General features: G+C 33.1%; 2 protein-coding genes across 3 annotated transcripts; both read left to right on the top strand.

Moving 5' to 3' along the window:
• Positions 1–826: 826 nt before the first annotated feature.
• Positions 827–2,822, top strand: LOC125809744 (protein BASIC PENTACYSTEINE2-like). 2 transcript variants are annotated; one of them, XM_049489343.1, is made up of 2 exons: positions 827–928; positions 1,353–2,822. In XM_049489343.1, the coding sequence occupies exon 2, from the start codon at positions 1,486–1,488 to the stop codon at positions 2,419–2,421; it is 936 nt and encodes a 311-aa protein (XP_049345300.1). In that variant the 5' UTR covers positions 827–928; positions 1,353–1,485; the 3' UTR covers positions 2,422–2,822. The 2 variants fall into 2 exon arrangements, with proteins under 2 accessions (XP_049345300.1, XP_049345299.1); XM_049489342.1 differs by having other exon boundaries at positions 853–928; positions 1,480–2,822.
• A 5,483-nt stretch (positions 2,823–8,305) lies between these two features.
• On the top strand, positions 8,306–10,501 carry LOC125809651 (zinc finger protein SHOOT GRAVITROPISM 5-like). The gene is made up of 3 exons (XM_049489242.1): positions 8,306–8,461; positions 8,589–8,988; positions 9,769–10,501. Exons 1-3 carry the CDS (start codon positions 8,353–8,355, stop codon positions 10,499–10,501), a joined length of 1,242 nt encoding a protein of 413 aa, XP_049345199.1. The 5' UTR covers positions 8,306–8,352.
• The last annotated feature ends 527 nt before the right edge of the window (positions 10,502–11,028 follow it).

The raw sequence follows: 11,028 nt of genomic DNA, 5'->3' as shown, positions 1-11,028 counted from the left end.
AACTAGTATCCATAAAATGGGAGATGGATTAAAAATAATTTCCACCAAAAATATTAATCAAACCTTCTAATTCTACCAAATATAAATTTGGTTGACAAAAAAGTGGTATCGGTCAAGAACTTGCACGTCTACAAGCTGAAAGTAGTGGAAATGAGGATATTCAAATGGATGTGTGGAAATATTAGGAGATATATGATTAGGAACAAAATCGGGACAAGGTGAGAGTGATTTTCATGGTGGACAACATAAGAGAGAAGAAGTTGAGATGCATTCTAGTGAGGAGGTGTCAAAGACTTGCAATGGTGGGTATGCGGAGAGATAGAGGTAGACTGAAGAAGTATTGTGGAGATGTGATTAGACATGATGTGGCACACATGCAATCTTATAGAAAATCACACGATCGTAGAAGGGAGATATGGAGATCTAGAATTATGATAAAAGGTTAGTAAGTCAAGTGTTGTCTAGTATCTCATCCATATTGATATTATTTCAATTTCGATTATTTGTTGTTTCCTTTATTTCAATTACCGTGATATTTATTGTCGTTGTTGTTTTATTCTTCTTTTGTTTTAAACGTGTTTTATTCACGATTCTATTCCCTTTCGACACTTGATTCTGATATGCTTTATAGGAGTAAGATTGCATACATATACAGACTCTACTTATAAAAATATACCGAATATGTTATTATTATTGATATTACACCATGTGGTAGATCCCACAAAGTGGGCAAGTTTAATTCGTATGTATTATCCCTTTATTAGTATTATTTTTTAACTTATGGTGTGTTTTTATTTTTATTTTTATTTTCTGCAATTAATAATTCATAGAAAAATCAAAATTCTTGTAAGTAAATAAGGGCGTCTCTTCCAAATTCCCATAGAGGGGATTACAGTCCCAAACCCTAACCAGCCGACTTTTACCTCCGGTGAGTACTCTTGTTTTTCTAGTTACATTTACGAATTCTCTCATTTTCCATTTTTGAACTATTATATTCTCAATTTATGTCAAGATCTATATTGGAAAACTTAGTCACTGCTGATTTTATATGAAGGTTCAAATTTTTATCAACTTCTTTGCATTTTATTGACGATCGATTGAATTTATTCGCTCATTTTCTGACGGTACTGTTTTTTTTTTTTTTTTTTTTTGGTATTATTGCTTGTGTTTCTTTCTAAACCTTGGCATTTGATTTGGTGAGAGTGTTGTTATCTTTTTCATTGCTTAATTTGGTGTTGACATTATGAGCGTTTATGTGTTTTGTGGCAATTGATAGGATGTTTTGTAATATTGTTACTTGTGTTTTTTATACGGTTTGATTTGGTCAACATTATCCCTTGTGGTTTTTGCAGGATTGGAAACGATGATGCTTGCATGCTGTGGCATTGGTGTTCTACTGAAATAAGCAATATTTAGCATCCTGGGGTTGCAAAATACTGTCTTTATTGAAATTTAGAGCCCTTTTGCTATCGATTTCAGGCAGCCATGGATGGTAATGGCGGTATGAATATACGGAATTGGAGCTATTTTGAGCCAACACCAACTGTTCCGAAGGGCCATTTGGGCCTGCAACTCATGTCCTCGATGAATGAAAAGCCCCCCCATTTTCGCAACATTCACGATAATCACCACCAACAACAACAAACCCACCAACCTGACCATCCTACAGTTATGGCGTCGACTAATGGTGGTGCATTTCATCATCATCGAGTTTGTGGGATCTCGGAGTCTCCCATGCCCATGGAGTACATGAGGGATTCGTGGGTTAATCAAAAAGACTATAGAGAGAAGTATCTCAATGTGCTATCTGCAAACCACCCTTATCTTCCAGGTTATGGGTTTTTGCCTGAGACATCTTCCGCTCAGTCTATGCAGATGCACCAGCAGCCGAACTTGGTGAAAGTTGAAACTGCTCCTCTGGTGGAAGAGGTTTGCCAAGAAAGGGATAATATAGGTGGGCTTGCTAAGAAGAGGGGAGCTGGTCAATCCCAAGTGCTGAAGTCCCCTAAACCTAAGAAGGCAAAGAAAGCTACTAGGGCTCCTAAAGACGAGTCTACCCCATCTCTTCCACGGGCAAGAGCTCCCAGGAAAAGTGCAGAAGTCATCATTAATGGTATTAATATGGATATTTCGGTAATTCCCATACCAATTTGCTCATGCACTGGGGCTGCTCAGCAGTGTTATAGGTGGGGCTGTGGTGGATGGCAATCAGCTTGCTGTACCACTAATTTGTCTTCATATCCCTTGCCTATGAATGTAAAACGGCGTGGTTCAAGGATAGCAGGTCGGAAGATGAGTCTGGGAGCGTTTAAAAAGGTACTAGAGAAACTGGCTTCAGAAGGATATAACTTTTCTAATCCAATTGATCTGAAGCCACACTGGGCAAGGCATGGTACAAACAAGTTTGTCATTATCAGATAGATGTATGGTGGATATGCTAGCAGTTGTCCTTAAAATAGGTATGATGCATTTCTGGTGTACATAGTTGACTATGGCTTGGACTGAGGCTTGTCAGGTAGTTTCTAACCAGTGAAATTCAAGCATTGCAGCACTCCTTCAGATTTTGTCCTGTGGAATTTTCTTTATTTTCTTTCAGTTTACCTTTGTAGTTCTCACAGATAGCACACTTACGGTAGTGGCAGATTATGAAAGTTGCAGAGGAGGTACATTTTTTATGCAATTAGTACTGATGATCTTTGAATGGAAAATTTTGCATTCTTATATTTGTTATTATCCAGATGCTGTCTTCCTATGAGGGAATACCTTCTATTTGATCAACCAAATGGCTAAGTCCTGCACTACTCTGGTTGAATGTTATCAAACCTGGGTTCTGGCCTGTCATTTTAACGATTGTTATCTTAATTGGTTGATGTTCTTTTCGAATGGGAAATTCCTTCAATGCATGTGTCAATTTCATCAAGCAGACTGACTTGTATTGTCTCTCCACTGCCTGAGGTGTAGATTGTGATGGTAATTGTTTTTTAACAAGTTGTTATTGAGCCCTAACAAATATGAGGATGTGTTTTGACTGACCGATAAATTAGCATAATTCCTGTTCTTGTTTTGAGATTTTTGTATTACTTTGTTTCTCTTGAGCGATACAATGAAGATTAGCATAAGCCATAAGGCTATGTGTAAGGATGTTCACAATCTGAGAAATGGTCCAAGTTATTAGCTTTTAAGTTTATACCAATAGCTAGTTGGGATTAAGTTCTAGTTATGTTAGTGCCAAATGTTCATTAGGAGTCCTTTAGTCTCATTAGAGATTTGTAAGCACACAGAAATGTAGAGGACTTTTAGTGAGTTCCTATAAAATTGGAGAAAGACGGGTTCAAATGCAGCAACATGGACATTGAGGATCCATTTAGAGGATTCCTCCAATTTACTCGCGATGGAGGTGTAGCTGTTGCTGGTGTTGCATAAGAGAGCATCTGTCTTAACCTTTAATGAAATAAAGTCAGAACTTTGAGCCCATGTTTCCAATATCTGTTTTGTCCCTTGTGTAACCATTTATATAGACAGTATAAAATACTTTCCCTGACCTTCTTTTAGATTAAGGCCATTTATGACAAACTTGATCCATTTCCAACAGTTACTGGATTTTGTGATATATTAAGAAGCGATGGCATGGTTTGAACAAGAATTTTTTCTTCAGCTTAGGTGCCTCTCCATTGCCAGAAAATGTGCATATTTATTCTGGTAATACTTCTCATTTGGAAGTCCTACCTACTGAGAAGTTATCTTTATGCACATCCCTCTCTTTTGTTGTCATGAGCCACTGGAATTCAACATTTTCACTTGAATTCATCAGTCTATCTTTCACCTCTAAGTAAATGTTTCTTCCCAGAAAATTGACTCGTTCATTCGTTCCCTGAACAACAGAGATATTCAGTTTGAGTTGTTACTGTATAATCCATTCAACCTTGGCATTTTAGAGAATTCCTCGTATATCTCGTAAGACTTGTAGCTTAGAATTGACCGATAGGGCATGTCAAGAGATGGAATTTACAGTCTATTGTCGTGTTTTTCTGGTGTTTGGTTAGTAAGGAGAAAGTATTCCCCCGAGAGCATATAGGTATATAATTGGTAAATGCCATTATTTTTAGGTGAACCCTCTACTTCAATGGGCCTATACTTGGAATTCTGGATAAGAAGTTGAAATGAGAATTTGTCATAAAACATGGCCATACGAAATCTAATCAATGAATTAAGATATGTGGTGAGAAGTGAAACACAAGCTTAAAATAGTCCAATAGTCTAAACCATGTAATGATTATTGGGTGCACCTCTACAAATTAGATGCCACTTGTTTTTTTTTTTTTTGGTCTGGTTTATCTTTTCAAACAATCCAATTGTCATATCATAATTAAACCAAATATCTATATTCAAATTTAATAGTAATAGAGGTTGTAGCATTATACTCACATGATCTCAATATTTTCAACATGGAGTACATATAAAATGTCAAAAATCACAAAAAAGAAGAAGTTAATTTTGAACACTCTAATTTCTTAAGTGTAATGGATTCAATAGTAAGAAATATTCCGTATTTCTGATGTTTGGTGTGACAATAAAAAAGAAGATTAAAAAAATTTGGCAAAAACCCTTTGGGGTGGCCCAGTGGTTTGGGCTTGGGACTTCCATGTTGGAGGTCTCAAGTTCGAAACCCCTTGCCAGTGAAAGTAAGGGATTTGCCTTCTGGGTCGAGCTCGTCGCACCGGGCTTGCCTAGTGTGGGTTACCTCTCCTATGTGATTTGTGAGCTATTGCATAGGAGCGGGGGTTTTACCCTATGCGCATCCAAAGGGTAGCGGCTGTGGATTTTCCTTTGTCATCAAAAAAAAATTTGGCAAAAGTTATTGAATAAACAAGGAGATAGCGTGAAAGAAAGTGAAGTGTATTTTATTGTGTGCTGAAAGAATGGAGACAATGATATGAATTTGGATTCTCCCACACATGCAACATCTTAATATAGAATTTCTTTGCTAATCATCCTTCCTCTATAATTATTTTTTTATTAAACTAATCACCTTTTTGAAATTAATCATCAAATTAATAATGAATATCTTACGTACTGTCCCTTAGATGTATATATATGTTGAGACATCAAATACCTTTAAGCTCGTGTTTTTTTTAAGTCTTTTAATTAGCGCATTTTCTTTTCTTAAAATAATTAGAGCAAGAATTTTCCAAATTAGTATGACGGCTAGAGTTTACATAAAATATACTTTGCATCTCCTCGAATTCTCAATGACTGATGACACGAGTCGTGATTAACGCAGATTCATTTCCGAAAAAACAAAAAGAATTTCTAAATCTCCTAATATTTACTCTTCAAATACTATATGGAGTAACAAAGCTAAGGTACAGTTTTAATTAAACATATTAAAATACGTAGAAAGTAATTAAAGAGGAGCTCTCTATAAAAATACAAGATTCCGATCTGTGTTACTACTTTTCTATTTTATTTTCCTCCTTTTAACACTTCTATTTTTGTTGCACATAAATCATAATGATGGTAACCATATTGGTGCACGCTGCTAGGACCTAGTATTGATCTATGCAATACTATTCCCTTTTAAACTTTCCGAGTTTCGGTTAATTTGAATTTTTGTTCCGAGTTATCCCTAAAAATAATGTTAAAACAAAGAATTCTGATTAAATTAGAGTAAATGAATCTCAATCATCAAACTATACTGGCCAGTAAGGAATGCAATATAGATATCTACTTGATTTGATATTTAACGTCTATTGATCTGACTAACTTGAATTTATGTCTTGTAATCCCTTAACACTTTTCAAAAGTTTTTCATTTTTATGATTCGAATAAAAACCTCTAGTTAAACAAAGCAAGGAAGAGTATGGGACAAAGGAAAAAAGAAATAATTGGAAGATCAAATGGGAAAAAGAACCCTATAGAAAAATCATTATTAGATAAGATTGGGGGTGGAGGAGGGGGGGGGGGTGAGGTGTGATATATCATATAAGTAGCTGTAATATTCCTATATGAAGATAGAATGGTGTTGGCAATCACCATATATGTCTTACCTTTCAGCATCAACAAAACCCCACACCTCTAAAGATTTTTATACTTCAATGGCTAAAATCCAACTACATTTATTTAATTTAATTAAATAGAGATGGAATGAATCATATATAATTGCTTTTTTTTTCTTTATAAAAGAAAAATAATTCAAGATTGATCCTTCTTTGCAAAAAGAAGAGAGTAGAAAGCGCAAGAAGAAGCCAAGCTATTTAGATCTTAATTTGGTTCCAAGAATTGACATTTTATGTGTTAAAATGTTGAAAAAGGGAAAAAAAGGGCAGATCGAAATTTAAAACACGTTCTTTCGTCTCTATTCATGTGACATATTTTTTTTTTTTGTCTATTCCAAAACATATTATACTTTCTGATATAGAAACAAAACAATTTAAATATAAATTTCACATTTAACTTTAATGGAGTATATATATATATATATATATATTATATAATATATATATGATGACACAATTTTCTTTAAACCATAATTAAGTGAGTTAAGCTCAAAACATGAGTTTGGTGATATGATATTTGCAGAGTGTGGTGGACCAAACCAAACAGTTGCTTAGCCAAAAGTTGTGTGCAAAAGACAATTCTACTGTTGCCAATTTACTGTTCTATTGATGCTCATCATTTTAATTTTTTTTTCATCATCTAAAAGTAACCATCCCCTCAACTAGTTTTGACCAAAAAGAGTCTTTCCGTAAGTTTTTTTTTTTATTCATTCGTCTCCATTTATGACATTTTTTTATTTGACTAATATCATCAAACATTTTATACATATCAAGTCCCACTTATGTGACAAAAGTCTACAAAGGTGTAAATATTTTAAAAGCCGTTTTGAAACATTGTAAAGTGTTTTCATATTTTTCAACTTTTGTACTCAGTCAAATTACATCAGGTAAATTGAAATAGAATGATTATTTTTCAAAGTTTCAAACTCAAATGATTGTACAGTAGGCAGGTCCTCCATCAATAGCAGACATGAATAAGAGGGGTTGATTTGTAATTTCATAAGGGAATAGTTCCAATTTATATACTGTAGGGCATAAAAAAGATGACTGACAAAAATAAAAAGATTTAATTATTATTATGTACTAATACATTATTGTATATATGGATCTGCTGATGGCACTGTTGGTAATGTTGCTGTGCATGTATTTATGCATGCAAATTTACTGTGCTCTCACATGAATTCAAATAGTGATTTTGTGATGTTTTTTTGTCTTCTTTACTAAATTACTTTCTTCCTTTTTTTTTTTACTAATTTATCTGACTTTTTTGTCCTCAGTCCAATTGTGATGTCTTTGACATGAATATATATATTTATTTATTTAAATTGGGATGAGTAGGAAAACTAAGTGGGCATATATTGAACATAAAAATTTAAATATTATTCACTTTATTTGAAATTTTAAAAGTTGAATTTGGAGCTTTGAATCATACAATCAAATATGTTTTACAAGAGTATTATCTCAGAATGGATAATCACGTAATATTATATATTAGATCTTCAATACAAGATTTTGAGTGTTTCGAAATTTCAAATACAACTTCAAACTGCATTTAAAATTTTATAGTCAATTAATTTTTTATACATATACAATTATAAATCCCTTCAATATAAGAAAAATATAAAATAGTACATATATATTAAACAAATATTGATTGTGATGTAGTGGTGACTACTCCACCCTTTATCAAAAGTCTCATGTTCGAGTCCTGGACATGGAGAAAATCTTGTTGGGAGCGTCACTCTCGAATGGACGCTGCAGAGCACGATCCAAATTTAATCGGTGCTCGAATACGGGTTCCAGACATCGAATGAAAAACAAAAAAATAAAAAAAATACATATATATTTAAATCTCTATTGTGACATTTTTGAATTTCCTTAATTTGTTATTTGTTAGTATTTATGACTCCACCATAACACAAATATTTAGTGAAATAATACTTAAAATAAGCAAAACTAGTCCGGAAACCACCGTTAAAAAAAAAATCTCTTTCAAACTACTACTCCCCCACCCCTATACCCCACTCCAAACCACACCAATTTTCAGCAGAAAAGCAAAGTTTATAAAGAGAAATCATTTTAATTTTTCTGCCCAACCCAATCTTCTTCATTGATTAAGAAGTTTATTAAGGTGAAGCTAAAACAAGTCTATGAAGAGAAAAAGCTGAAAGTCTAAAAAGCTATCTCTAGAGATCAAAAAAGCTAGCTTATGATACCTATATAGAAACCTTCTTTAATTTCTCCTTTTCACTCTCTTTCACTAATTTCTATACACAATTAAAAATCCATTTAAGTCATGTTTAATTCTTCATCAGACCCCTTCATGACTTCCTCAGAGCATAATGGAAACAATTGTATTAACAACAACAACAACAAAAGAAAAAGAAGGCCAGCTGGAACCCCAGGTACAATTCTTCAAAATTTTATTAATTAGCATCAGTTGTAACGTCTGCGTACATTTTATCCTTTCAGACCTTATTTGTGGGGTTTCACTGGATATGTTGTTAATTTAATTATTTTTTGTTTTTATAGATCCAGATGCAGAAGTGGTATCTTTATCACCAAAAACTTTATTAGAATCAGATAGATACATATGTGAGATCTGTAATCAAGGATTTCAAAGGGATCAAAATTTACAAATGCATAGAAGAAGGCATAAAGTACCATGGAAATTGCTAAAAAGAGAAACCCCTATTGTTAAAAAAAGAGTATTTGTTTGTCCAGAGCCAACTTGTCTACATCATGACCCTTGTCATGCTCTTGGTGATCTTGTTGGTATTAAAAAACACTTCAGGAGGAAACATAGTAATCACAAACAATGGGTATGTGAGAAATGTAACAAAGGATATGCTGTTCAATCTGATTACAAGGCACATCTCAAAACATGTGGAACTCGTGGTCATTCTTGCGATTGCGGTCGCGTATTCTCCAGGTCAGTTAAAAGATAACTATTTATTGCAATAGATTCATGACTATATTGTTAGCTCTAATGTTTTGGTCCTATTGATGAGTACTTCTATATTAGTTATAACTTATAATTGAGGTGTCGTTTGGTACGTAGGATAAGGATAATAATATTTAGATAAAATTTAGGATTAACTTTATTTTTGATTTAAGATATTTGCTATTGCAACACATGAAATATACTTGCTTATCACATTCCGCTTACAAAACAACCCAGCTTTGTGAAAAGGAAAAACAAAAGAGCGCAAAATGAGGAAGTTGTTTCCTTCTATGGGTATTTTATTTTTATACTATGTGTGGCTCCCAAAAACCAGGTTTATGTCATTCTTGATACTCTAAATTTCTCTATTTTGTTATACTTAGCATCTCAATCCTATTTCATTATTAACTTATAATTAAAATATAATATGTATTGGGTTTCTTCCTCATGATTATTTTATTAATTCAATGCTTCTATAAGGAATGTCTTCATTGACTTCTTCAGAAAATATTCTACTTATTGATTGAAAAAAAGTATGAAGATCTTTGATCCTATCAAAATAGTCCTTTTTTTGTTTTTTTTTGGTAAGGTGGGGGTAACCTTTTCATTAGTTAAATTAATTAAATGTGTGTTTATCTATTTATTCTATAGTTTAGTTAACACCTTTTTTTTATCTTTATTGAGTTAGACAGTACACTTTTATTTACTTAATTATATTTTCATATGTGCATCAAATTTAACGAAGCGATTCGACTTTGTGTAATTTAGGGTGGAGAGCTTCATAGAGCATCAAGACTTATGTAGTTTTGGAAGACTTCGATCAGAATCACAATCTTTAATACAATTACCATCAGCACCTTGCCTTTCTCGTACAGCTTCAAGTCCTAGCCCTTCAAGTGATCACACAAATAATCTCATCACCACTACTAATACAGTCCCATGGCCTAATTTTATTATGAATACTCCAAATGCCATAATAAAAAAACACAATTTAGAGCTCCAACTCTTGACTACTACTACTACAACAACATCTCCATCTAGCCCCTTTGATGTCTCCGTATCGTCAAAATCGCGCGATGATTATAATCTTCAACTCTCTATTGGTTCATCGGATCTAAGTGAGAAGAATGAGTCGGAGAATAATAATAATGACACACACAGATCGAGAAATGGTGTAGAGGGGTTGAGGCAGGCGTTAGCCGAAAAATTGTACGCGGAAGAGGTGAGAAAGAATGGGAGGAGAGAAATTGAATTGGCGGAGGAAGAATTGGGTAATGCAAGGAGAATAAGGAGACAAGCACAAATGGAATTAGAAAAGGCACAAGTATTGAAGGAAGAAGCAATAAGGAAAATTAATTTTACTCTTTCACAAATCACATGTCATGCTTGCAAACAAAAGTTCCAAGCTAAAAGGATAACAACAGCAAGTATAGTTCCTAATTCTCATCATGACCAAAATATTCATCTCAAGTATAGTACTTGCCCAACATCACTACACTAATTGTACTATATTGTATTTCTTCATCTCTACTTTGGATTTTTTTTTTTTTTTTGTTACATTTTTGGGCACTTAAGTTTGTTGTATGAATATAAGTCTAGTGTGGATGGTGCATGCTACTATGATGAACAACCTAATAATGTGAAAGTGAAATCTCTTGTGGTATGAAAATTTGTAGGGGTTCTTAATTTTATTACTTTTTTTCGTCTCAATTTATGTAACATATTTTTCTCGTAGTTTGTTTTAAAAGAACGGTAGATTTCTATATATTTAGAAATGGTTTTAATTTTAAAGTTTGTATTTATTCTTAATGAGTTGATTCATAACCATACATAAACAAATTAAAGAAGTATTACTATTGATTTATTTATTTTTGTTTTTGATATTTGATATTTATATTAAAGTCTAATTAAATTAAAATTACTCAAACCTAAGACTTTTAATCAATGATGGAGGAGTAGTGTTGAATATTGATTATTGATACTGTAAGTTTGTAGTACAATATAACTATTCCATTGAATTGAGTGAGC

The sequence above is a fragment of the Solanum verrucosum genome, unplaced genomic scaffold, assembly GCF_900185275.1.
Source record: "Solanum verrucosum unplaced genomic scaffold, falcon-dt-bn FXZP01000121.1, whole genome shotgun sequence".
NCBI lineage: Eukaryota > Viridiplantae > Streptophyta > Magnoliopsida > Solanales > Solanaceae > Solanum > Solanum verrucosum.
Note: the sequence above shows the minus strand (reverse complement) of the source record. Positions and strands in the feature narration are given on the sequence as shown.

Bases quoted from the DNA above. Each gene is read 5' to 3' on its own strand.
- LOC125809744 (XM_049489343.1), top strand. From the start codon at position 1,486: ATGGATGGTAATGGCGGTATGAATATACGGAATTGGAGCTATTTTGAG.
- LOC125809651 (XM_049489242.1), top strand. From the start codon at position 8,353: ATGTTTAATTCTTCATCAGACCCCTTCATGACTTCCTCAGAGCATAAT. The intron at 8,462-8,588 runs GTACAATTCTTC...TTGTTTTTATAG, and splicing joins AAGGCCAGCTGGAACCCCAG to ATCCAGATGCAGAAGTGGTA. The intron at 8,989-9,768 runs GTCAGTTAAAAG...TGTGTAATTTAG, and splicing joins TGCGGTCGCGTATTCTCCAG to GGTGGAGAGCTTCATAGAGC.